General features: G+C 43.8%; 1 protein-coding gene across 2 annotated transcripts in view; it reads right to left on the bottom strand.

The window, feature by feature from the left end:
• Positions 1-27,729, bottom strand: part of mboat2b (membrane bound O-acyltransferase domain containing 2b) — a 37,925-nt gene extending 10,196 nt beyond the window's left edge. The window contains exons 1-6 of one of the 2 annotated variants that reach the window (XM_053614124.1): positions 27,381-27,729; positions 12,463-12,608; positions 9,194-9,271; positions 4,112-4,207; positions 3,952-4,007; positions 438-492 (exon numbers count right to left, since the gene is read on the bottom strand). In XM_053614124.1, the coding sequence (XP_053470099.1) occupies positions 438-492; positions 3,952-4,007; positions 4,112-4,207; positions 9,194-9,271; positions 12,463-12,608; positions 27,381-27,464 (515 nt within the window). In that variant the 5' untranslated portion in view covers positions 27,465-27,729. Of the gene's footprint in view, positions 1-437; positions 493-3,951; positions 4,008-4,111; positions 4,208-9,193; positions 9,272-12,462; positions 12,609-12,704; positions 14,664-27,380 lie in introns of those variants that run through there. The other variant, XM_053614125.1, reaches the window with a different exon arrangement.

Here is a 27,729-nt window from a genome sequence, read left to right as displayed (position 1 = left end):
TATAATGACGGATCTCGGATTTTTTTTTCGTTGCTCTCCTGGATCGTCTTTCAGTCAGCGAACAAAAGACGCTTCAGGCTTTACCCGGAGCGGAACGTCACGCATTTTCAGATTATCGTCATTACCGGTAGTTCTATTCTCAGATCCTCTGATCTCACCGAATTTCTCTTTCACAAGCGTGCCTCCAGGTCAAAACAAACACACACGGCAGACGACAACTCAGCTCGGCGGTCGTTCGGGCACGACTGCCACGTTACAGGAGGTGGCGGAATGGTTTAAGGGAAGCCGAGTTCCCTCTAGCGTGGCCACGTATAAGTCATGAATACCACGATAAATGATAAACACTGGTTTTATCTCCTTGATCACGTTAAAAAAAAAACAAAAAGAAAAAAAGAAAAAGCTGGCCGCTATTTTCCCCTCGCTCTTATTTTACACACCTGATGGCCAACAGCTTCTGACTCTGATTAAGCTGATCTTCTTTCCGCGCCATTCCTGTCAACAAACAGAAAGAAAGAACATGCACGTATACAGTAAACATTTGTTTCAACACTTTTCAAGTTCTCCGCTGGAAATACCAGGTCGTACCCCAACATTCTTATTTAGTTGAAAGCCAAGTTCAACAGTCACACATGATAACATTATGTACTGTGACAACTAAGGGTTCGGTGACATTCCAACCCAGGACGAATAACTGTGTAATTTTTGAATGGAAGAAGTAGCAAGATATGATAACTAGTAATAGGCATCCATACATCCATTTTCTATACCGCTTATCCTTCAGGGTCGCTGGGAACCCGGAACCTATCCCAGGAGGCATGGGGGTACACCCTGGACAGGCACAATCACATACACACTCACACACCCATTCGTACACTACGGACACTTCGGACACGCCAATCAACCTACCACGCGTGTCTTTGGACTGGGGGAGGAAACCGGAGTACCCGGAGGAAACCCCCACAGCACGGGGAGAACATCCAAACTCCGCCCACACACACACACACACACACACAGAGACAGAGCAGCGGCGGCAATCGAACCCCCGACCCTGGCGGCGTGAGGTGAACGTGCTAACCGCTAAGCCACCGAATAATAATAATAATAATAATAATAATAATAGGCATGTTTATTTATTTTTGACACAAAAAACCCCAAAATGTCTGAGTAAAATGCGTGTACTGCCGGCACGTTTTCTCGCCTCACAGCGTGTAACACTTACAGAAGAGTTAACGGTGGCACTTGACCCAAACGAAAGAAAGTGCGCCAGTGAAATTCGATTCAAATCAGAGAGAATTTCGAGAGCGAACTTTACCAGGCAATGTTAAAACACGCCAAAAATCGTGCGCATGCACTATATAACCAAAAGCTGTAGACACCTGACCATCACACTCGTACAAGATTCTTCCCCAAACTGTTGCCACAACTGTCTAGAATGTATTTGCACTTTGCAGCATTACGATTTCCCTTCACTGGAACGGAACGTGTTCCGGCGTGACGATGTCCCTGTGCACAAAGCCAACACCATGAAGACATGGTCGGCCAAAGTTGGTGTCGACGAACCGAGCCCTGACCTCAACCCCACTGAACACCTTCAGGATGAACCGGAACACCGAACACACGCCAGGCTTCCTCGCCGGACCTCACTGATGCCCCTTGTGGCCGAATGAACACAAATCCCCACAGCCACGCCCCAAAATCTAGTAGAAAGCCTTCCCAGAAGATCGGAGGTTATTCTAACAGCAACGGTGGACTACATCTAACGTGGGATGTTCAAAAAGCACATGAGTGTTGTTGACCTGGACAAAATGGGCAACCAAATTCAGCACATATACTGTACTAAGATTTGGTACGGTCACTCAACAAGCAGAAACAACAACAATTCAGTACGTTTAATTTGTCGAGCTATAAGTAACGAAGAGGTTTAATAGAGATTAGAAGAGAAAGACGTAATCTCGTGTTAATGGGGATTGAGAACGAAAGGGTAAGAACCCGTCGTTATAGGTAATAAAGGATAATAGAAGTCGTAAACAATAAAAACCCTTATAAATCCAACGCCCGATGTCGTGGTAATCTCTTCTGAAGTTTATAGGAAGTCTCTTGTTATCACCGAGATTGGAGTGCAGTGAAACAAGCAGTAAGAACAGGCTTTTATTGAACACCCAGCGCGGAGGCTGACGAACGAGACTAATTAGAGACGGAGGCAGTACGATGTAAATCCTCCCCCTCCTAGTTCACGCCGTAGCGTCAGGTGAACCTTGATAGGCTGTTTCACAAAGAGTGGAGATGTGGAGGATGTGGTCCGAACAAAATCCTCACGTTATTGCTGCCATTATGTTGTCGATAAGATTAGCCAACTAATCAGCTCACGTTACAGCCAACGTCTGGCGCAAGATCAAAGACAGAGCGGAGCCTGAACTGGGAAGGACGGAACGTGTTCTAATTCCTCAGTCTGAAGCACTCTGATAGAAGCTGCTCGTTTAGGTGCATTCATAAGTGTGTGGCAGCCTAGGAAAACCATCCGCCCGGTCAGATTTTGACATTTGAGCCTACTAGTGTTCGTAGTAGTTCTGGAAACTATAGAAACATCTTTTTTTAGCATTTGAACAATCTGGCATTTTACAATCGGGGAAAACCGCATTTAAAAGATTCCACTCTTGTCCGACGCATATAAGCTAACGTACTTATGGAAAAACACCATTTCCGACAGATCCGAGAGAACGTGCGGAAATGGATGGAAGCAGCGATCACTGATTATCAGCCTCGTCCACGTCAGTTTAATCGCCTCGTGCCGTTCGAACCCGAGCCTCATCGGTATCTCTTCGCTCTGTCCGTGCTCACATCGGTGGTGGAATAAACACCGAGTATACTGACGTTCACCGCGTCGGTTCTGTTTCATCACTGACAGTTTAAAGCAATGCATTTGTTAAACTGGCCAAAATATCACAACATACAACAAGATCTAATAATAAATAAATAAATAAATAAATAAACAAACATTTCCATGCCGTCTTGGTTAAACATGCTTATGTTTCCTTAAAGTGGAGATGTCAGAGTATCGGATTTGATGCGCACTAAATAGTACTCAAAAGGTGCGGTTTGTCATTTTCTTTTTATTATACATGTTCTGGTCTGGAACCGGGGAATGAGCTACCCCCTGCAGTCAGAACACCGACGTTCAACTCTGACCCTTTTCCTTAAGAACCGACTCACTAACCAAACATACACAGTTTAACAAAGATAGTAGTGGCGGTGAGGAACGGGGGTCGTTTCGAACAACGGATTCAGCGCGACGGTGCTTTTATACCCCGAGCTAACGCGACGACGCTTTCCGCGGAGACGAAGCACCTTTTCAAGTCACGCTGGGTAACGGCGTCTGCCGGACGCTGACGATCTTTAAATCAGATTCCGCTCTCATTCAGTAGAGGGCTCTGCGATCGCAAAGGGTTCCTTAGAGTCGCACGCCGCAGCTACGCTAACAGAGGCAGGAAGGAATGTGAAGGATGGAAGTCACGATCAATTATTAATATAAGTCAGATAAAGATGTATAGTATGGGACCGACGTGACGCAGGTCATTGCTCATTCTGTGCAGGAGAGAAGAGGACAGAAGGTCCTGCTGTGGTAATTTCAGCCCTCCTCCATCATTCATCTCCCTGCGCTTTAATTAGCTTCGCCAGGCTTTTGGCAGCGGATGCTCGGTGAACACCTGCATTTTTCAAATAAAGCACAGCACCTACATTTTTTTTTGCTTTTTGCTGCGTGTGCTGAAGAGAATGTGCATGCAACTGAAGAGGATGAATGCAGCTATATTAGCAATGCATTCTGAATAAGCTAATGAAATAAATGAATCTGAAAAGGAATATAAACATCAAATTATACATTACAAAAAAGGGGACGTGGCAAGTCGATCACGTCCGAGCACACACGGGCATTTGAACTGATAGGAAGCTCACCATCATGAATCTCAAAGGCCATACTGGTGATCTTCTGTGTGATGACCATCATTGGCCTGGAACCACAGCAAGACAGAAAGGAAGCATGAAGATAAACAACCTGCAAGAGTTCAAAACAATCTCTAATATATTCTCACACACACACACACACAATCCTTACCCTGTGAAGTCAGCTGAATACATGCCATAGTCGAAGACATACACTCGTGTGATCTGACAGAAGCCGAGATACGCCAGGGCAAACACCAAACAGTATCTGAAACAAAGCAATGCGTCCGACGTTAATGGTCCATTTACTAAGGCTGTAGCTCATCACGGAAACTGAACCTGGAACCACCTACTATTAATATATACACTAATTAAAAGAAGACGCTGTGTACAGAATACATTTACGTCAGAACGTTGGAGAAAATCATCACTGACCCGTTCGATTTCTGTCAGATGTGAAACTGACGTCCACGTTTGTGACTCACGCTGTGTGCTATAATATGTTACGAAAGCAGGCCAAAGGATAAACAGTATTAAAAGTATAAAGTGTACCTAAAATAATGTTCTCACCAACATTATAAACCAGTCTCACACTATTATACAGCTCCCATATATAAAGAATGTCTATGGAATTATATTTCATAGGGAATATTCGATTCTGAAGGAAAACTGCACACCTGGCAACCCTGGCGGACAAAATCGTGCCTCCTATGTTATGTAGGTGCTCATTGTGAACATTTATTGATGAGCTTTAACAACTTTCGTGTAAAGAGGTAAAGAGTTCTTTATTATCCATCCATCCATACATACATCTTCTATACCGCTTTATCCTTTTTAGGGTCACGGGGAAACCTGGAGACTATCCCAGGGAGCATGGGGAACAAGGCGGGGTACACCCTGGACAGGGTGCACAGTCACATACACACTCACACACCCATTCATACACTACGGACACTTTGGACACGCCGATCCGCCTACCATGCATGTCTTTGGACTGGAGGAGGAAACCGGAGTACCCGGAGGAAACCCCCGCAGCACGGGGAGGACACGCAAACTCCGCCCACACAGGGCCACGGTGCGCCCCTGGTATTAGAGTGGACAGAGATTAGACTGAAGGAAATCCGCAGGAGTATTCCTTTAAAAACCGTTCATTAATTGCGATACTGATATGAAGCAAAGATGAAACTCGCACGATATTACTTCGTAGCACACCTTTAGCAATTAGCGCTGCTTTTTTTTTCCCCCGTGACGGTGTCTTACACGCGTCCGCCTCTACATCGGTGCTGCTCCACTTTTACGAGCAGTTTTAACGTCGTCACCGTCCAAACTTTAATCATGGATTAATGCGGCGTGTGAATTAAGGAAGGAATGCCCGTGCCTGCTATAATACAGCAATCGAAGTGTGTGTAATGCGTGTGCGCTGACAGGTCGTTGTTTTCACTAAAGATCAATTGCGTAATCGCTCTTCTACACGCCTTGGAAATTTAAACCCATCCCCACACACACACACACACACACAGAGCTCAGTGCACTTACTGTTGGTACTGTAGGTGTCTCATTATCACTGAATCTCAGTGGGATGACAGTGTGTGTCTGCAGGTTGCCTATTTTTGAAAGTGCACTAACTGACACCGTGGTGTTGCCAAGACACCAGCTTTCCTTCCGAACGGAGAGCAGCTGGATACAAGCTCCTCGCACCTTCCTGTACATAACACCCCACAATTCATTTTGGCCTGCTTAAGGCTTAATATGATATCACCCAAACTGAGCAGCAGCTCCCAAACCCCAAGCGAGGTGTTTCCTTATGTACCTATTACATAATACTGCAAATATCGTCGGGTTTAGCGAAGCAGCGATTCCTGCGAATCCGTTCCTCCGTTCCACTGTTCTCCCGCAACGGCTCATCTCGACACATAAAGTACACCGATTTTTGTTATGTATTCGATTATTCTCACTCCGTTCAGGGAGAGGTAAAAGCGGGACATCTTCGAGAGAAACCGACTCCTACTTGCTCACAGCTTGTTTTTTTTGCTCGCACGTAAGGTAAAACACTGCTGGTGACGCATGCAGCACAGGTCCCACAGGACTGCATCTGAGAACACTGAGCATCATGGGTAGGAACGTATGAAAGAAAATAGGTGTGTGTGTGTGGTCAGTGTTTTCCGTTCAGTCATGTGAAAATGTCTGTGACCTTGGATGCCTCACCTCTTCTGAACGAAGTCCAACACAAACGGGGCACGCGGTTAGAGGAAAATAATCAACAACGCTGTGAAGCACAGCTGTTCCCACATCAAAGTGGATTCTTTTCCAATAACGGCACATCCCGGAGTGTTTTATTCCGCTTACCTCACGGCACTGTGTCAACCACTGCAGTTATTAACGAACGAAAATACTCGGAACCATTTATAGTTGCGTTAAATGTTGCGGAAACGTTTGCTAAACAGCTTCGTTGCTTTATCAGTGACATCACAGCAGCTATAAAGAGTCAATCCAAGGACCATATATTACAGAGAAACCTTCTTCTTCTCTAAATAACATCTCACAGAACGTTTCCCTATGTAAACAGGTTAATTAAGGTGATGGTCCTCATCGATGGTCCTTCGCGGACGTAACCCTTGTGCGTCTTTCTGGACATTTTTGTCTTTTTCAATTTTTTTTTTTTTTTTAATCATTTTGTCAAACGGTGTGTATTTTTTTTATTGGAATTTTAATATTTCATTTGCTTTCCCAGATATATTTTTAAACTAGCTACACAAAACACTTACAGCTCGGGACCTTGAGGACAAAAACGTCCCCGGCGAAACCCGTCCCGAAACGCGATACTTAACCCCCGTGACGTCTAATAAGCATAAAAATCACGCGTTCCGTGTTCATAGGCTTTCATTTTGTCGACAAGGCTTCCAAACATTCCTCGAATGTTCTGAAAGGTGGAGCGTTTTCTCAGGCGTAGCCTCGTGTGGAAAAGACATGTCTTTTCCTTTTTTTTTTTTTCCTCGGATTCTGCCGTATTATACAGCGCTGCAGACCGACTGAATAAATGATGCAGCTATAATTGTGTGGGTGTGGGTGTGTGTGTGTGTGTGTGTGTGTATGGATATCAGAGATGTGGTGTGTGTGTGAGTGTACTGAAAATTTGATGTGTGTGAACAGTTTGAAAGAAAGAAATGATATCGTACTGGAACCCACAAAACCACCATGTAGAGGAGTCAAAGAAGGATTTTGTAAAGAATCCGGCGTTTAAAGGGTTACAATTCTTTTTAAAAGATAGACGGCAGTGAAAGGGGAAGAGAAAAATAATTAGAGATGCATCTATATATATTTTTATATATATATATATATATATATATATATATATATATATATATAATAGATAAAAGTTATTTCCCCCCATTATCGGCCGATAGTTTAGAAACATCCGATGATCAGGGCCGATGATATCCTGTCAATCAAAAGAGGGCGGGGAAAACACATCGACTGCGTGCTGCGTGTAAAGACGACGTCTCTCGTGTGGAATGACGACAAAACTGCAGTGTGTAATCTCTAATCTCTGCACTGATAATATCTCTACACCGGACGCTGCAGCGGTGAAGCGGGAGTTTCAGCGTCGAGTCGAATTCGTTATCTTTTTGCCGTTGAAAGATTTAAATGAAGTCGAGTTGACAAAAAATAGTATATATATTTCACAGAACAATATATTTGTAGAGTATTTCATATCCGGTTCATGTTAATATATTTAAAAAAAAGTGTATATTATATATCACCAGTTTGATGTCAGTGATGAAGTAGAAAAGCTTGTGTTTGTGGAGACTGAACGTCAGACTAACAGGAGGGGTTTTGTTTTTTTTCCACAATCCAGTCGATGTTAATATGAATTAATGACATTCAATGCGTTAATAATCTTACTTTCATCTTCAGAATTTGGTTAAATGTGTTAATGTTAATTAGTGTAACGTGTTTTGTGTTGATGAGACCGGTTACCGTCAAACAACTTGTTGAAATGAAGAGAAGAAAGCTTTCATTTGCATTTCCTTCAGAATTGAGGGATTAATTATTAATAAATTAAAAGAAGGCATAAAAGGCAGATCTATCGGTATCGGTATCGGTATCGGCCGATACGACTCTGAATAATCGCTCATCGGTATCGGCTGAGAAATTTAATATCGGTGCATCTCTAATATTAATATAGAACATTTTTATGACCGTTTTTGGACATTTTTGCCCTCTATGGACCGATGTGTACGTTTTTTTAACTGACACTCAAGGGTTAATCTGACTCATGAGTGGAATGAACGTCGGTTAATCCAGGTGGTGATTATTTGGTTTATTATAATGGGGCGGGGAAAAAACTGTTGATGTTACTCATGTTGTATTAATGCTTGACCGGTTTGTTCATGTTCACTCAAAGTGCTTTCTAGCATACCGAGGAATACCTAACCCTAGCTATACACAATTGAAAATAATGTACAGACAAGAGCACCATGCAGTGCACCCTCCCCAATATTCCTAAAACTCCGGAGTAAAGACAACTGAAATTAAAATCCTTAAATCCTACATGGAATCCTTCGTTGGTTTAACCCCGAAAAAAGTTTGTTAATATGTCGTTATTAATGGATTAATAGTGAAAATACTAAGCTCTGTTTTTATATGCTCTTTTAGTCGAACATAAGTGCAACAATTATCAACATTTTCAGAAATTCCTCTGTAATACCCTTCTAATGAGGGATGAACATTTCCGGTTCTGAATGTAGAAACGAACGACGTCGTTGCGCTAAGTGGGGAAGAGCTAGGCCTTTGTTTCCCCCTCAAAAAAAAGTTGCTTACTTTTGGTGATATCGTACCGTGAAATCCAGCTTGTATGGAAATGTACTTCGGAAACATTTCTGGATGCTCTTCTCAGGGTAAAAACATGTTCCAGGGCCTCGATTTGCAACATGCACTTATTGGATAAGACTAGCCAGGCACATGTTCATGTTCAACACTACAACAAGTCAGCAAAACTGTTGCAGTGATCATGATCAGACGATCTGCACGCACGGTGCCTGACAGACCCACAGACAGACGTTATCTAACCCCAGTCTCAGCATGTATAAAGCATTACTTCGATCCCCCGGAGATAAAAGCTTCTTTTTTAACTTCTTTGTTGGACCGACGTCAGGTAAAGATAATAAAGAAGGCCGGGAAAGCAGAAAGCAGAGGAGTTTTTGCTGTGTCTCAGCTGTGACACTGCAGGGTGCAGATAAACTCACTGACTCACTTGTGCATGTGTTCGACTCCTGCCAAGATCATGATGCCGTAGGTGATGCCACTCTGCACCAGAAAATGGAGGGCATACCTGCCACAGAGAAAGAAAGAAAAAAAAGCTACAGTATATCACACACAGACAGATGTAAAAATATAAACACAGATGTGCACAAACAGCTGCTGGTAGCAGGCACCTTAATAGCAGTCAATTTCTCTCTCTCTCTCTCTCTCTCTCGCTCTCTCTCTCTCTCTCTCTCTCGCTCTCTCTCCCTCCGTTTCATATTGTGGTATGGTTCAACAATGGATTTTTACAAATACACACATGAGGATTGAAATGTGCCGTTTTCAGTGCAAGACAGACACCCGGTCAACAGTTCAGGATATATACAGTGCCCTCCACTAATATTGGCACCCTTGGTAAATATGAGCAAAGAAAGCTGTGAAAAAATGTCCTTATTGTTTAAAAAAATAATAATAATAATTACTCCGCTCTCATGGATATCAAACAATTGCAAACACAACACAGGTTTATCCAAAAATATATATATATATATATATATATATATATATATATATATATATATATATATATATATATATATATATATATATATCGTTGTTAAATATAGGTGATGAATTCCCCTATGGATTCATATCAGGAAAAGTATATTCCCATTGATATTTCACATTATTTTAGTCCACCTGGGTGAATAGGAACAGGAAATTGTTCAACCGTGACTTCCTGTTTCACAGGCGTATAAATATGAGGTAACACACAGGCCAAATTCCCTTCGTCATTCATAACGATGGGTAAGAGCGAGGAATATAGCTGTGATGTGCGGCAAAAGGTTGTTGAGCTTCACACAATGGGGCGTGTCTATAAGGAAATAGCACAAGCATTGAAAATGCCCATTTCCACCATCAGGGAAATAATTAATTCTACCAGAAAACCTGGACTAGGATACATGGCATCATGGACGCTATCGATATGAACAGATATTAAATGAAAACCTGACTCTGACAGAAAGCTTCAAATGGGCCGTGGTTGGATCTTCCAGCAGGACGATGATCCAAAACATCATCAAAATCAACACAGAGGTGGTTTACTGACCACAAAATCAAGGTCCTGCCATGACCATCCCAGTCCCCTGACCTGAACCCCATAGAAAACCTGTGGGGTGAACTGAAGAGGAGAGTCCACCAGCGTGGACCTCCAAATGTGAAGGATCTGGAGAGATTCTGTATGGAGGAACGCTCTCAGATCCCTCACCATGTATTCTCCAACCTCATCAGGCGTTATAGGAGAAGACTCAGAGCTGTTATCTTGGCAAAGGGAGGTAGCACAAAAGTATTGACTAAAGGGGTGTCAATAATTGTGGCACACATATAATTAACAAAGGGTTTATATATATATATATATATATATATATTTATAAACCTGTGTTGTGTTTTGCAATTGTTTGATATCCATGACTGCAGAGTATTTTTGTAAATTTTTTTAAACTAAAGATCAAAAGGTCAAACAATAAAGACCATTTTTCACAGCCTTTGCCCAGATCTACCAAGGGTGCCAATATTAGCGGAGGGCACTGTATCTGTTCCATCCGTTCCGTGATCCCAAAAAAACGACATCTTAGCAAGTCGTTGAACATCGTCACATTTATCTCATATTACAAGATCACGGTAAACCAGACGAGAGATGATTAAAACCTATTTCAAGCCATCTGTAGTCATTTCAAGCTTGAAACAGTCTCGTTCCACTGGCAGGTACTTTTGCTGATGAGCTTAAATTTGGTTTATTGTAATCTTATAATCCGAAATCCTGTATAATTTTGACTGTAATCCCATTTTCACTTGCTAAGACGACTTTTTTTTGTTTGCAGTGCATCCATTCATCTGTTTCTTTCTCTGCTTCCACCTCTGAATAAATCAAGAAACCAGGCAAAGTCCATCCTTACTCCAGCTTCAATTAGCCTCAACACGTCGATACCGACTGGAGAAAAGTGTCTCAGTGCTGCTGTACATCAGGAGGCGGGTACGTCCTGCTTGTCTGGAAGTCTTCAACGATACCATTATACGTCATCGTCATCTATTTCTGCTTTATTTTTGACTCGTTTTCCTCAATATTTCGACGTATTTACTATGCTAGCTATCAAACTAGCACGCTACCCGTAAAGCTAGTTCATTTGGTTCTGCATGTATACAGTAGACCCATCATATCTCGAATGATCAGGAATTTTTTTTCACATACTGGAGTCAATTTTATGCATTTTTCCCCCCTTTTCTTTCTGGCAGAAATGGGCTCGACTATAGTAAGACATGCACAAATATATACAGACATAAACATCTTGAAAACCGTGTGACAATTTAATCAGCGTCTGCACACACTGTACTCACCAACCATTACAGACTGCCCCACGTCGGAGAATTCACTCATCCCTGATTGGCCGGTTTCTGCTATTAAATCTAACGTCTTAACGAGACCGATATTTCCGCTCATGTTCCGACGTCGCTATCGTCCTGCTCTGTATTTCTCGAGCGCGACGTGCGCGGTCTTTCTCTGCCCTGTGAAGAACACTCGGCTTTTTCATACCGCAGCCGTCCCCACAGCCGACGGTAAGAGCGATCCACAGCGCTACACATTCATCTCGAAGCGGACGGCGGTGATGACTCATGCTACGTGCCGTTAAAAACGAATTCACACTTGTATCCCTTTTCAATCATTCCATTAGAGAAAAGCAATAGAAGGCGTCACGTATCGCTGATCCGAATACGTCTGATTCACTCGTTCGTCTTCGGTAACGGTTTCATGCTGGTCGGGACCATGGAGGATCTGGAGCCTATCCTGGGAACACTGGGTGTGAGGCAGGAATACACCCGGGATGAGATGCCGGTAAATCACAGGGCATGGTTTAGTATGTTTTCAGTAGGAATGTGGTCACTTCTGCGAAACCTCTCTACCACCGCAACTCTAGCTCTCACATCGGATGTATCTCACGCAGACTTTACAATTCGTGTGTACTTCATGATGCTTTAAACATTCACTCTATTTGTAGGTGCTTTCATCCAAGTCATCAGGAACTCTACAGAGCGCAACTATACAGCCAGTACAGGAGATATTATCTGGGGCATTTTGAATCAGATATTCTGCAAATGCAAACTTTTTTTTTCTTCTTCCAAACACCTAACGAGTACCATTACTCTTCAACTTTTGTTGATCTGTACTGCTTTCACAGAGAATAGAAACGGAGAAGAGAAATCCCCGCGTCCCCACTGGCTCACCAGCCGAAGCAGAAGAGGGCGAAGTAGAATCCGAGCAGCGTCGCCACCACATGCCTCACAAACGGACTCGTCTTACTGGGGTGCAGGTAGAGCCGGAAACAGAAGGCGGAGACGAGCGCACACAGCTGACACGCCACGAAATTCACCTGAAACAGAGAAGGGCCTTACATCACTTCACAACACAAGACAACATGGTGTGTTTACGCTGTACTATACTCTATACAGACTGGGCGCAGATTTACCAAACTTAGGACGTTCCTTCCTTCCTTCCCCTCAGTGTCCACTGTGCAAGCAAGAGCATTCTTCATTTATCTTGAAAAATGTCGAAGTTATCGTATTGCTGATAATCTGCTTTATCAACGGCTTTTATTGCATTCTAGAGAAACAAAGTCTAAAGAGGGCATGAAGCACATAACAGATTATGTAATACTGATGCCCATTGTTTTAAATCTGATCGTTCCGCCAGAAAACAAGCACCAACTCAACAGCTGTGTTTGTGTTGTGGTATGGGATACCAGAGGAAGTCTCAGAGGAAGTAGAACTGCACGTCCATGTCCAAAATGTTCATAATAAAAAATAAATAAATAAATAAATAAATAAACAAACAAGTTTCTGTGAGGAATGATTCAGCACTTTCCAACAGCACAGTGTCTGGTAGGAGCAGCAGGATTCCTTTAATACTCCAGTACCCAGAATGCCTCATGCCCCAGATAGAGCACAGCGCCTTCACTTCCTGTTCTTAAATCCTGTTCCTGCAGCATAGTGCTTGAGACTAGAGGACACTTTCTTTAACCCAGATAAAGATGATACACAGTTTCCGTCTCTCCTTCTATTATTCCCTAAAAGCCAACGCCACTCCTTAATATAAACACATGAGGCTCGAGTGTACAACTTTACAACGCAGGGATGATCATAAACGTGTAGCATCCCAATCTCAAACAGCCAAACCCCAAAATCTTACAACAAACAACTCTAATATTGCGCCAATTGAACGAGGGTATAATTGAAGCCAAACTTTTCAAGTTCGTTAGGTGAAAATCCATCCCTCCATCCATCTTCTATACCGCTTTATGCTTTTCAGGGTCACGGGGGAACCTGGAGACTATCCCAGGGAGCATGGGGCACAAGGCGGGGTACACCCTGGACAGGGTGCACAATCACATGCACACTCACACACCCATTCGTACACTACGGACACTTCGGACACGCCGATCATCCTACCACGCACGTCTTTGGACTGGGGGAGGAAACCGGAGTACCCGGAGGAAACCCCCGCAACACGGGGAGGACATGCAAACTCCGCCCACACAGGACCACGGTGGGAATCGAACCCCCGACCCTGGAGGCGTGAGGCGAACGTTCTAACCATTAGGTGAAATTTTAAAAAAAATAAAAATAAAAAAAGCATGAAATGTGGGACATTTTATATATTAGATGGGATTTGTTTTTTTTTTTAAATGGAGGAACAAAAAGGATTATTTTGTACTGAACCTCAATCAGGAATCAGATTTTGATTGTACTACTAGAAAGTATTTAATGGCACGGTCACAGATTTAATACAGGAAAAACTGTAGAGACGAAGAAACAAGCAATGGAAAGTTGGAAAAAATGCAAATCAACCGAAACGAAGCGATTTTATTTATACGAGTACTTAAAAATGATCTAGCGCTTTCTCCGGAGAAAATCCAGAACAGATCTGAAAACTTCAAAGATAGCAGTGGTCAGTAGCAGCAGGAAGATTGACTTTAGGCGCACACACACACACAAAAAAAAAAAAAACAAATTCACCCACAGACTCTTCCGACTTACTGTGAAAGTACGCGACGACAACAACAAAAAAAAACGGTGTTTATAAAAATAAAATCAAAAACCTGTCATACTGACGTAGAAATGATCACAATAGAAGGAAGACCTCCACTATCTGTTCAGCTGCTTGTCTACAATCTGCTCCGGTACAGCTGCACAAACCCACAACAAAACCACCGCTTGTTCTGAGACACCCAATACATCTGTCACAGACCCCAGCTGGGCCCACAGACCAGGCCAAGGGGATTATGGGAGATTCTTGGCAGCATGATGTACAGCCCCCTAACTTGCTAACAAAGAGCGAAGAAAGAAAGCCAGAGAGCGAGCGAAAGGGGGGGGGGTTGTTTTTTAAGCCTGACCGTTTTGTTTTAAGAAGGAAGGATTTCGCTGTTTCTGTAGCGTTACTTTAACCCCTCCATCCACATTTCCTCTAGCTAGAAGGATCGGACTCTCTATCTTAGAATATTTTTTTGAGAGATCACCGGTTAGACCCTTGTTTTAATCTCTGCGGCTAACGACATGAAAACGCTGACGTTTTAATAAGCACGGAGGCTAATTTACGATTAGATGTGCCGTCAGGAACAACGGCATTGGCTGTACAGTGTGGGATGGCCGTAATAACTGTAGAAAGTATGTAGAAATGTTATCTCTCAACGCCGGTTGTTTCAGCTAATGTAACATTTGGCTAACAGCCAGTGATTGGCTATATACTCTATACAATTAGATACACTTCGAGCTGATTGGCTAAAAAAGTGGCGGTCAAACCTGTATTTCTTTTCATTTCACTCCATTCTATTTCAAACACCAATCCGGCACTCAATTTGCCAACTCCCAGCCACCAGCTCTCTCCCCTCGATCACACGACGGCTTCCTCCCAGACGTGCGACGCCATACGACCACGTCTTTCCAAACTGCTGTTCACGCTGCAGGACCGAGCAGCGTAACACACTCGAGAGCGATCCGCCCTCTTCTACATACACAAGCTCACAAACGCCCAGGAATGTTCCTTCCTTTGGACTGGTGGAGTGGAGGAAACTGGAGTACCCAGAGGAAACCCCCGAAACACGGGGAGCACATGGAAACTCTGCACACACGCTGTCGGGATCAGAACGAGCAAAGTCTTTTCCCGTTACGCCGCTCAGGTGCCTTCAAATCTGTACTCGGTTGCCAGGTGTAGTATTTTGGAAAACTTTCATCTGGATTTGGAATGCAGTGTGTGACCAGTATTTCAGTAGAGTTCTCGATACCTTGTAAATAAAACTGAATTAAAACCCTCGCACCCATGCGCATGGACACAATTTCAATCGAACGTAATTCGACTACAAAACTGTAAAAACTACAAATTTAACTAAAAGGCTTAAAAATTCTGAGTTGTACATTTTGCATTCAGATTGTACTGGAACTTTTTTTTCCTTTTTTTTAAAAATATATATATATATTTAAACAAATAAATCTGACTTGAACCCAGGGCACACACAGTAGACTATAGAGAAAAGATCGCCATGTGCAGCATGACTTCATTACACTAAAAGCATTTAGAGTCTAGCATCGTACACTCCTGAATCCATTAAAGCCTTACCCAAATGTCTCTTTTTTTTTTTTCTTCCTTTATGACCTATTTATGAATGCAAATGAGGGATTTAATCGACTGTATATTGTGGAAAATCTTTTTCGAGGGTGTTACTGTGTTCATTTTCACACTGCTTTCTTTGTCAAAGAGATCTATAGAGCTGTTAAGAAATTTCATTTCTCATGCTTTATATTCCCAAACCCCTCCCCTCCCCTCCCCCTCCCCCTCCCCTCTGCATATTTGCTCGTCTTGAGCCGTCTTGAACTGGGGAAAACCCCCTCGAAACCTCTAGAGTTAACGAGTACCAGAGCAACACCGAGGACGTTCCGGAGAATCTGGTCAAAAACATCTGGAGCCGATTCTTAAAAACAGGGTTTCTTAACCAACGGACGGTTCTAGAACACCGTCCGAGTGCTCCTATTTAAAATCGTCAACTCATCTGAGGTAGCAACACCTGCCCCATTGTGAGCGTTCACACCGAAGCCTCGAGGGATTATTAGGCGTGATCCAACAACATCCTGAAGAACATCAAGGAAAAGCTGCATGAACCTGGAGTCCACATAAAAATAATAATCACCAGTCGGAGACATTTTTATCATAGTTTGTGGCGGAGATGAATACGACTTCATGATCATCAGATACAGCTTTGCTGGGCAATAAAGAATTAATATCAGATGGAAAAAGGCATATGAAATGCAAGGCGGGTTTTAATTGAAAATTGGAAATCCCAGAGAGGAAACCTTGGGGGATAAACACACGGAGACGTTTACCTCCAGGAGACCCAAGCTAGAGACTAATTACTGCTGCATATCAAGTGTACTGGCGGATCTAGTCCTTTCCGTCCGACACGTACCACTCGTATGTAGACTAGAGACTGACACTAGCACAGAGAGCAAAAGAATTACACAGAATAGATGATATAATGCAAAACGGAGCAGTCACTACGATCACATGTTTGACGTGACCTGTATCGGCGTGATTTTATGCGTCACGCGACTGCCACGTGATTGGCCGATTCGATCGCTGTGTACCGCAGGTGTTCCTAATAAAGTGGCCGGTGAGTGTATGAACGGCTAGACTTCACACGTGCGACCTCGAAAGCAAAAAGATGTTGTAATAACAGGCGCCGAACATCTCTCTCGGCGGACTGTGCGAGCCGGATTATTACACTTATCTCTCAGGAAGCCAGAGGCAAAACAACCAGGGATGCTCGGTTTAAAGAACGACTGCCCGCCCTCGTCTGTAAAAACGACGACGACGACGACGACAAAGTGCCATACTGGCACACAAGCTAAAAAAAAAGAGGTCAAAGGAGAGCTGCCAGGGAAACTAAGTAGCCTGTGGTCAAAAGGATGAATTGAATCGATAAAATAAAATGTTGAGTTCAGGAGTTCAGGGGTATACCGCCATATTTACAATCTCCCTGCTTTAAATCAGACCTGGACAGCCAGACAGGAAGTCTAACGCGGAGGTGTGCACTGGGGCCAGGATTATGTAGGGGATCCAAAAAAAGCTCATCAAAGCAGGCAGTTTTTGCTTCCATGCAGCCAGAAGCAAGCAGGGTAAATTATTTTAGTACGGATATGTATAGATGCCTCTGTTTCGGGAAACGAAATAGCTATGTCTGTTAGAAACGATCGTGGGCGGGGCAAACAAAAATAACAGCTGTAGGAGGGAGCGGGACTGATCGACGCTTTCGGACAGGATCGGTCAGAATTCCTGCAGAACTGGGCGGAAGTGGTGTTTCATAAATAAATAAATAAATAAATAAATAAATAAATAGAATTCCTCACTCAGACCTCTAGACTAATGTGACACGCTGAGAAACCTTCACGTCTCCTGTTCTCCTAGAGAGTACAAGAGATCTGAAGCTGTAATAAGGAAAAACAGGGGTACGTTAGAGTGATTAAATGATATTTCTATCACATTCAGAAAGCAAACTGATAGCTTTGTGAGCCCCCTCCCAAGGGTATACAAACTTTCTGCATTTCCCTGTATCCATTCCTAACACGACAAATCTGTCTTTTCAAATTCTGGTAGAACGTGGCGAGGGAAAACAAAACAATACAGCGTTCTTGTGATGTACTGCGCCGAAAAAGCCGCCCAGGTGTTATTAATTTCTCATGACGGCTCCGCGAGACGAGCTAGAGTATCGCCACACCTGTGACGAGCTCGCTCACCCTCACCTGCAGTAACAGCGCTCCGGAATTCATGGCTCTCCATGCCTCGTGTTACAGGCTGGGTCGTGCCTCGCTCTAGCGATTCTCCGCTCCGGGAGTGGAGACGTGGAACCTGAGAACCGCTCTTCACTTCAGACTGGACAAGACATACGGCACGCGTGTGGAAAAGGTGCCGACGGGTCAGGCTGCAGATAAATCACATCTTCAGCCCGAGCGCCTCGAAGCAGTGCCTGACCGACGGGGCAAAGGAAGTGGGGCGAGTGGGCCGAGTCTGTAACGGTGAAGTGAGCACGGATGTCTTTAACAAACTTTTAAATGTAAGAAATGAGCTTAACAAGGGGGCTCTGTTTTAATGTAGAACTATAAATGTCTTGTTATTGTTAGTCTACAACACAGCAAGTTTGCTTGAGAGCATTTCCACGGATCATTTGCAGAAGAAGACCGCAAAACTCCAAGCCCAAAGCGAGACGGCAGGGCAGATAATGCTATTTTAGGGGTCTCAAGCATTTTGAGAGGGAAAAAAAAAAAACATACGCATTTTTTGCAGGTTAAAATCGAATAAATATCAAGATATTTTTGTCCCTGCAGCTTCTCGTCAACAAGGAAGCATTTCCAGGGCTCTCTGAACACTAACAGAGGGAATCCTGGACAGCCTTGTTGCTAGGACACTGTACTGTTCAGATGCAGAATGAATCCTGTGCGACCGTGTGTGTGTGTGTGTGTGTGTGTGTGTGTGTGTGTGCTCGCATGTGCACGCCTCGTCAGGCATCAGAAGCGACACACACCCGAGTGATCATCTGCTCAATCACACCGCGGCCTTCGGTGCTTAACCATCGTTCACGACTCTGTAATGAAAATGAAACGCAATCCCACTGTTGCCAAATTTACCAAAAATCCCCATCCCCCAATACCACCAGCGTCAGATCAAAACCTCAAACGGACGGGTTTGAATATATTTCGCCGCTACACACCACTTCCTGAGTAAACCATTCGGCGACAATAGCTTTACGTGTGCTACCCGATAGACCGCGTGACCGCTCTGACTCGGCTGAACACATGTCCGGTGCGTTATTCATCAACCACACGAATCTGATCAGAACCACGTAAAAGCAGAATTGCAGACACAGTTTTTCCGTCGCCGTGTAGCGAGAGGCTGCTGTCTGTGTTCAGGCATTTCTCTCACGCGTACATACAGTACACCGTCCACACAGCGTTAATAAACTCGACCACAGGGTATAACGTTACCGTAAACCGCGTCTGACCTTCTTAATGTTGTTTTGCAGGAATTTCTCGTATATGATTTCGGAGACACGTCTCGTAGACGAGGGTTCGCATTTCGGGGCCTATATCATCGTATACACGCCTATATCCTCGTTTACACAATGCACTTAGCACCGACCGACCGCTCAAAACGCACCATCATATAAAGCATAAACAGGCCAACAGGTTCAACATACTGTTAGTTATCGTGCGTCATTCTTGTGCACGACGTCCGCCCTTGACCTCCGTATCGAAAATAAGTTACCGAATAATTACCCTGTGATTAAATACCTTTTCAGCACTAAGTGCTTTCTCGCATCGATATATAACATACTCAATTATTAATGTCTGAAGAGACGTACCATCCCCAGTGCTCTCTCTACTCGACCCTCAGCCAAACGCAGGCAGATAAACAAGCATGGAGACGCATTACTCTGAAAACGGAACGCCAACGAGCGCACGAAGCAAAGAAATCGGTTACCGGGAAGTGCGGAGGACGGTTAGTGTAAAAGGACGCTCGGTATTCTTCTAAACAGTCCAATCATAGAGCTGTAGAGAGTCAAGAGACTTGCAGAAGGTTTAAAGCACTTCAGTGTGAACGTGGGAACTTCGGTGGGAACTGCGGTGTCGACCGGTTGCTTTCCGGCTGCAGACCTGATACAAGGTATAAGAAACATTACAAGCTTTTCTACTAGATTGACCATGTACTCAAACATTGCTAGGAATAAGATGGATTTGATGCGTAACACGCCGTACTTCTAGTCACCAAAGAGTACCAGAGATACCTAACCATGACCAAGAATCACCTACGTTCACAAGAAGAGGTTTAACTATTTTTTTTAAAAACTAGTGATCATTGTGTCAGTGCTCTCATCGCTAATCAGTGTACAGAAGCGCATACACGTATGGAGGCATGACGCATTAGTGGTTAGCATGTTTGCCTCGCGCCTCCGCGGTCGGGGGTTTAAATCCCGCCTCCACCCTGTATGCACGGAGTTTGCATGATCTCCACATGCTTCGAGGGTTTCCTCTGGGTACTCCGGTTTCCTCCCTCAGCCCAAAGACATGCGTTTGAACACTGGCATTTCCAAATTGTTTATAGCGTGTGAACGATTACGCGGTTGTGCCTTGCGGTGGCTTAGCACCCCGTCCAGGGCGTACCCCGGCTTGTGCCCCGAGTTCCCTAGGACGGTGGTTTTCAAAGTGGGGGGCCGCGGCCCTCTTAGGGGGCGCCCAGGGGACCTCAATAGTTTGGTGTGCCCATCCCTCCAACTACCACACACACACACACACACACACAATCAATTCCTAATGTAACGTGATGTAAGATTTAATTATTAATAATAAAAAAAAGGGGGATATATTCAGAAGTCTGCATTTTTAATGTGTTTTAAAGACATCTTGCAAAAGGGCGGCCTCGGTCAAATGTCAATGACAATTGGGGGGGCCTTGTCCTGGAAAAGTTTGGGAACTCCTGGTCTAGGATAGGCTCCATGCTCATCCATGCCCCTGTGTAGGAGATTTTATGTATATATATGTATACACACACACACACACTGTACATCACAGACCCACTTTGTTAGGTACCAAGCTAGAAAGTTCAGAGAGTTTAGTCGAATTCCACACAGGATGGGAAAGTCATCCTGGAACAGACCGCTGGCTCAAGATTGAAACGATACAATAAAAAAAACCCCAAAGGAGCGATAAATAAGCTAACAGTCTGTACCTTTTCACTGTTTTTCAAGTCTAGGCAGGCAGATATGTCTGATTTGCTGGCTATCCCAGATAACAGAAGCATTCGCAAATGTAGGACATTTTCAAGGAACCCAATAAATGAAACCTGGATTTAAGAGTCCAAACGCTGAATTGTGATTTATCTTTAGTGCCTCCTGTCCTGTTTCCGACACGCCTCCCATACAGTCATGTTCTCTAGTATTTAGCAAAGGACACACAAGCCTGGTTCCTTCCCTCGAGACAACTACAAGGTTCCACATCCCCCCACATCCATAAACTCAGTGTTTATAATTAACTCTGTCAGCCTCCCATTAGCATTACAGTGATGCAAGCCAACCGGGTGCAGACCTGCACAGCAATAATCAGGGCCATATGTATACTAATAAATTATGGACAATGATCAGCTTATTAGCATGTTCACCTAGTGGCCTGGCCTGAGGCAGAACCATATGTGCAACCATATGCCCTCGTTGTGCAGCCGGTCAATAAGGTCATCTCTCTTAGAAAATGAAGATACTACAACGTGAATGCTCGCTCGTGAAAGCTGTGATAGTGTTGGACGTGGACCTTAAATTTAAAATCACTCCATCTGAGTCAATGTAACGGATATATAAGCTTCAGATAATCATAAATGATCTTAGCTGGAAAATTTAAATCGCTATAAAGTTAGTTTTAAAGCCGAGGCCCTGCAACTCATCTGGCACAGTGCAGTGTTTCCATGACCCTTGTGTGTCTGCAGATGTTGTGAGTCAAAAACTTTATGGGATTGTATTTCATATCTGCTTTTAAATGGCACTGTGCTCACCAAAAAAAAAAAAAAAAAAACACATGTAAAATTGTGTTTTACACACACACACACACACACACACACACACACACACACACACACACACACACTGCTGGTATTAAAAGAGAGGATTACCTCGAACACCACGCCTATTCTTTCTAGATTTTTCCCCAACAGTATGTTTTAATAATAATAATAATAATAATAATAATAAAAACGGCGCTAGTGCTTGCTACGCATCTTAAATTCGAACGCACGGTCTTATCTTAAATTCGACGAGGTGTGAACTGAAATTCGACAGCCCTAGAGCTGAGGCGAGAGGACAGAATCCGCACGGATGACGAAATAAGAACATCCTCACGTAAACAAACACGCATGTAAACACAACGGGCGATCTCAAGGTCAGCGAAAACGATCAAGGTCATGTCTTTTATATATATATATATATATATATATATATATATATATATATATATATATATTATATATAGATCAAGTCGATAAAGTATTTATCGTGACAGGCCTACAGTAACCTTTTGGTTAAGCCATATATACAGTACTGTACAATTCTCCACTTATATATCATGTTAGATTATATTATATTATACCACCTTAAAAAATGTGAACATAACTCTGTTATACACAACTTAATGTTATTTTCAGTTCCTGCTTAGAATTCGAGCTCTACATTACACTTACCCCATACACTCAGTATATACGCACACCATTTCATTACACACAGCCTGATATTTCATGTCAGTCTCCACTAAGACTAGACTGTAAGCTACTTGGACAAACACAGCACATTAATCCCCTTGTTGAAAGCAGCCTCAAAAAAAAAAAAAAAAAAAACATAAAAGGGTCTAACGGCACCGAATTTTTGCTCCCGCTCATGTCTGATCACGCTCGTGAGACAGGAAGCATTTGCATACTCATTGGAATATTCTAAGAAGGTGAGAGTGTACGCGAAATGTACGCCAGAAATCTCTCAACGAGATCTGTAAAAGTAACTGGGCTCGGTCGTGAAAGGTGGAAAGGGGTAGAATCCCCTCTACCCACACAGCTCTCAGTAGGGCTTTCAACAGACAGCCTGGTGCTTTTCACCAGTAAACACTGCCAAGAACCACCCACATCGACAGGAAGAGGCACGTGAAAGACATCGCGAACGGCCAACCACATTCACTCAGCATTCAAACGAAACACTCGAAGAACTCGCGCTCATACAGACATTTTAAAAGACAGCATGCTGGGAATTTTTTTTTTTTTTTTCCCCCCCCAAGTCTGGTTGAATCTTTCTCGTAGAAAGATAACTGTGACACAGCGTTTAAAAAGTTTTTCCTATTTGGAAACTGGTGTATGGACGTGTGTATAAACAAAACTGTTCAGATACCCAATCGCTCGTGACCAGCTAGGTGACCAGCCTAGACCCAGACACCGACAAGTGTGAAAAAGCAAAAAAAAAGGCATCGCTGGACGCTTTCGCATCCAGACACAACACTGTAACAAGAGTACAGTGTCTATGAGAGTGAGAGAGAGATGACTGTAAGATGAAGACCTGCTGATCACATTATGGTCTGCATGGTGACTTCAGCACGGCCCTTCCGCAAGGCCGAAACTAATTTAGTGACAACTCCATCGGATAATTTCTCGCATCATTACAAAGGCACACGGCCAGCTTTCATAAGACGTCTACACTCGTGTGTGACTGAGGCGTTCATCACAAACTCAGTAACAGTAGAGGTGTAGTTCTTAGCTACAAACTGCAAAGAAAACGGCTGTGATCAGTTTCGATTATCATAGATGATTGGAGATGATTTGCACAGATAATAATTTTTAAACTGAACATCTCGATACCAGTCGTTAGTGACGACGTTTCCACGGACAGCAGTAATCTGATTACTGACCTTATTCTGAATAAGACGTATAATATTGTGATTAAGGTGTTTACATGAGTCGATTTTAGAATACTCCTTTCATGTTCAGGTTTTACGTGTTATAGAACGTAGATGGATTAACGACACACGTCATTACGTCACCGCGCCACGCCGTCCGACGTCCCTCCAGAATTTCACGTATCGACGTACAGTCGGTCTTCGTTATGGGACCGTGTACAGTTTCGGGTGTTTTTATTTTTACGAACGCTTCAAGTGCGGTTAATTATTTGTCGTGCTGTACGTGCTAATAGACGACTGCGTGAAGCCGTGGGCTGCGTCCCAAACCGCGTACTTATCGTCTATATAGTAGCCGAGATACACGTATTTCTCCTACTATATCACAGGCAAGTACGCGGTTTGGGACGCAGCCGTGCTCTCTTGTTCGCCGTAAAACGGTCGAGCGCTGCCGTATGTGTGTGTGTGTGTACGTGTCCTGTCGCACAACACGGTGAAAACTCTCACACGACGTTAACAGTGTGATTAAGGTGTGTACGTGTCTGTAACGCACATCGATAACGCGACTAAAACAGGAATACTCCACACGTCTTAATTCCGTGTGTGTTTACTTCGAGTGTGACTTTAATCGGATTAAGGTCGTCGATAATCTCTGTTCACATGCTAGTTTCTTAATCAGAGTATCGTCTTAACCGGGTTCATATCGGATTATCGTGACATGTCCACTCGTGTCACGGTATACGGTATTCGGAAAACTGCAATAAGAATTAAGACTACAAAAAATAAAATAAGGGCGGACATGTTGCCTGCTCAGATCTCCAAGGTTCCCGGTTTCCGGTTTACTCTGGGTTCCCTGGTTTCCTCCCACCTCCCCGAAACATGCCGGTGGGTGGATTGATATCTCTAAATTGTCATTAGGTGTGAATGCGTGTGTGACCGTGATGACCTAATATCAAACATTAGATCCAATCAGATTAAATATATTCATTAGCATAAAATGTGTGGCCTTGTCTGTTGTGGAGTAGCTGTCTACAGTGTGGTTACGGTGTCAGTTTCACATGATCACACGGTTACCATACTCTTTTTTTTTTTTGCCCAACCAAGTTCCTTACTTCACTGGTTCACATCCCTTTTGGGACCAGCTAGAAGTCTCACGACCACTGACTCTGGTCTCGCCCTATACCACCCTACAGCTAACTCGGAGTCTCTGTGCAGATATGTGAACTGCTCTGAAAACCCTTAGGCTGTACGTTACATTGCTGCTGCCTCTCCTAGCATGTTTGGAACGTTATTATAAAAAAATAAATAAATAAAAATACACAATTCTTGAGCACCAACCTTCTTCACAGCCACGCTCTCTTTCAGGCTTTAATGACAACATGATAAAGACCGACAACGTAAGACATGTTATGGAAAAGTTGTGCGTCCGATCATTTTGTTAGTGTGTGGTTTATATATCTAGCTAGCTAGCTTTACATACGTCATATACGTTAGAGCCGCAACAACTAACAACAATAAAATCGATAATAATCGATTATGAACATCATTGTCAACGAATCTCATTAAGGATTGGTCGGTCTGCACGGGGAACGTTTACTCACTGCGTTACTTCTCTTCCGAAAACACGCATCGGAGAGTAAACACATCCCAAATGATGTCCTGTACACTTACACTATGCATTATGTACTCTAGCGTCTACTGTATGAATTTTAGAATGGTAATCTCATCTCAAATGGAACACTGGTGGGGGTTTTTTTTTATACTAACCGGAAGTATAAGCCGTTTCCCGGTCGACGGCGCATGACGTCAAACGCACGAAAGCTAGCTTTAGAACAACACCCATAAATTTCCTGTTTGCTGTTTCTGTCAGCGTTAGCTTTTACACCCAACATGACCTCAGTCCCCATCAGACGGAGGTGTGACGCATTACGAAGGGGTGCATTTTATATTACATGCCAGACAAGACTGTAACCTGTATACTTAACGAAGCAGAGCTTGTGTAGCAGGGAAGCACGACAGTGATGCACGAGCACAAACATCTTCATATGCAAAATACTCCACTGTTCCAGGGGTTGGGGAAACCGGTGCGAGTTGCTTAAAATATTTCGTTTAATTCCAGTTTATTGTCATTATGTTTTGCATTTGAGTGCGTGTAGAGTAAATTCTGTCGTTTATTATAACGAGCAGGGGACGTTTCTGGCACTTTTGGTGCCCTAGGAGAGATCCCCACCCCCACAGATAAGCATTAACAGTCCCGGCCCTCTACATCGCTATCTCTCGTCCTAACAGCAGCACCCACTATCACCAAAGATACCAGATAATGGCATGCAATCCTAAAGTCTTACCTGATTAAAGATTTAAAATCAAACTCTTCAGAGATACAGCCCTGAACGCCCAGGCCAGGTTACACCGCCGTAAAGTACTAACTTTCTCGTGGGTGGGCGAGTCAGACAAGGGCTTTAAACAAGAAAAAATGGTACTGAAAGTTTGCCCCGCCCCCGCCAAAAATCGTTGAACATAGAAAATAAACGTCAAGAAAATAATCGTCAGTTGCCGTCATAATATATGTGTATATATGCGCACACACACACACACACACACACACACACACACACACACACACACACACATACAGGTTTAGTCTTAGGTTTAGGTTTTAAGGCTAGGGTTAGGATTAGGTGTTAGCTCTAAGGTTAAGATTCTAGGGTTGAGCTTAGGTTTAGGGTTGGGTTTAAGGCTAAGATTCTACGTGTACGTTCAGACCTACGGCCTTAAGGTTAGGGTTCGGGTTGTGTGTTCGGTTTAGGACTTTTACACAAACATCGCTGGCGTGTGTGTTTTTAAATAGTCGATTAATACAGCCATATCGTGACACTGTGATATTTTAGACGGGGTTATCCATCCATCCATCCATCCAAATTTTCCATACCGCATATCCTTCACAGGGTCGTGGGGAGCGTAGACCCTGTCCCAGGGATCTGGGGCCACAAGGAAGCGAGCACACAGTGGACGGGCCAACCCATCGCAGACTACAATCACACACACACACACACACACACACACACACACACACACTAGACTGGGTTATCATACCATGAAAATCTCTAATCCTAGCACCCCTAGCTCCCATAACGTGGAGTGATTTTTCACAGAATGGAAAGGAACCAGCTCTCCGGCCGCCTTTCAGTGAATATCAGGCAACCTATAAGATCATCACTGAACATCTGCAGTCTCCTGTAAACGATCTGAGCCACGCTTCACTCCAGGGGAATTCCAGGGCCTGAAATCATGATGATGATGAAGATGATGGTGATGATGATGATGATGCGTGATCAAATGCAACAAGGCTGACATTTTGAGAAAACAGCACGTCATTAAATCAGTACTGTGAGCCTGCAGGATCGAGCCTGCATCTCTGGGCACGGTTTTCTTCTCTATTCCTACTCGGTGTGCATGTCTCGGTCCACTGCACCATGCAAATCACACACACATTTGGACAGATCTGTGCATTCTGAAGCTCCTCGGCGAGGAGAACACGTCTGCGGATAAACACACGGCGTAAACAATCCCATCCAGGAGAAAAGAAACGCGCTGGATGGACTGAAAACGAGATGTTTAACCGGAGAGGCGCGGATACGGTTTCATCTCCTAAACATCAGGATCAGAAAGCGCGGGGAGAAGGAGGGGGTTACCTGGTCTAACGGCAGGTTGATGATCTCGCTTATCGGCTGCAGCAGGTTGGATCCAGTGCAGGCTGATATGGTGTCGGTTGCCATGATTCCGAGCGGATTCAGCCTGCTGTGCTTCTGCTGTGGACGGAAACGGCGCACAAACCCACTCTGAGTCGTTGTCCCTCCTCCTCCTCCTCCTCCATCTCCTCCTCCATCTCCTCTATCACCGCCGCTGCTGCTGCTGTTCGGGCTCACTCATGCCACCTACTGTCCACTGAGCGCACTGCAACATGTAATGGCTGATTCAAAACAGTTGCTTTGTTCAGTAATGATCAGATCTCATACTGAAAGGAACAGAAACAAATGTGGA

This window comes from Ictalurus furcatus, chromosome 25, assembly GCF_023375685.1.
Source record: "Ictalurus furcatus strain D&B chromosome 25, Billie_1.0, whole genome shotgun sequence".
In the NCBI taxonomy this organism is placed as follows: Eukaryota; Metazoa; Chordata; class Actinopteri; order Siluriformes; family Ictaluridae; genus Ictalurus; species Ictalurus furcatus.
This window is presented reverse-complemented; position numbering and strand designations above follow the sequence as displayed.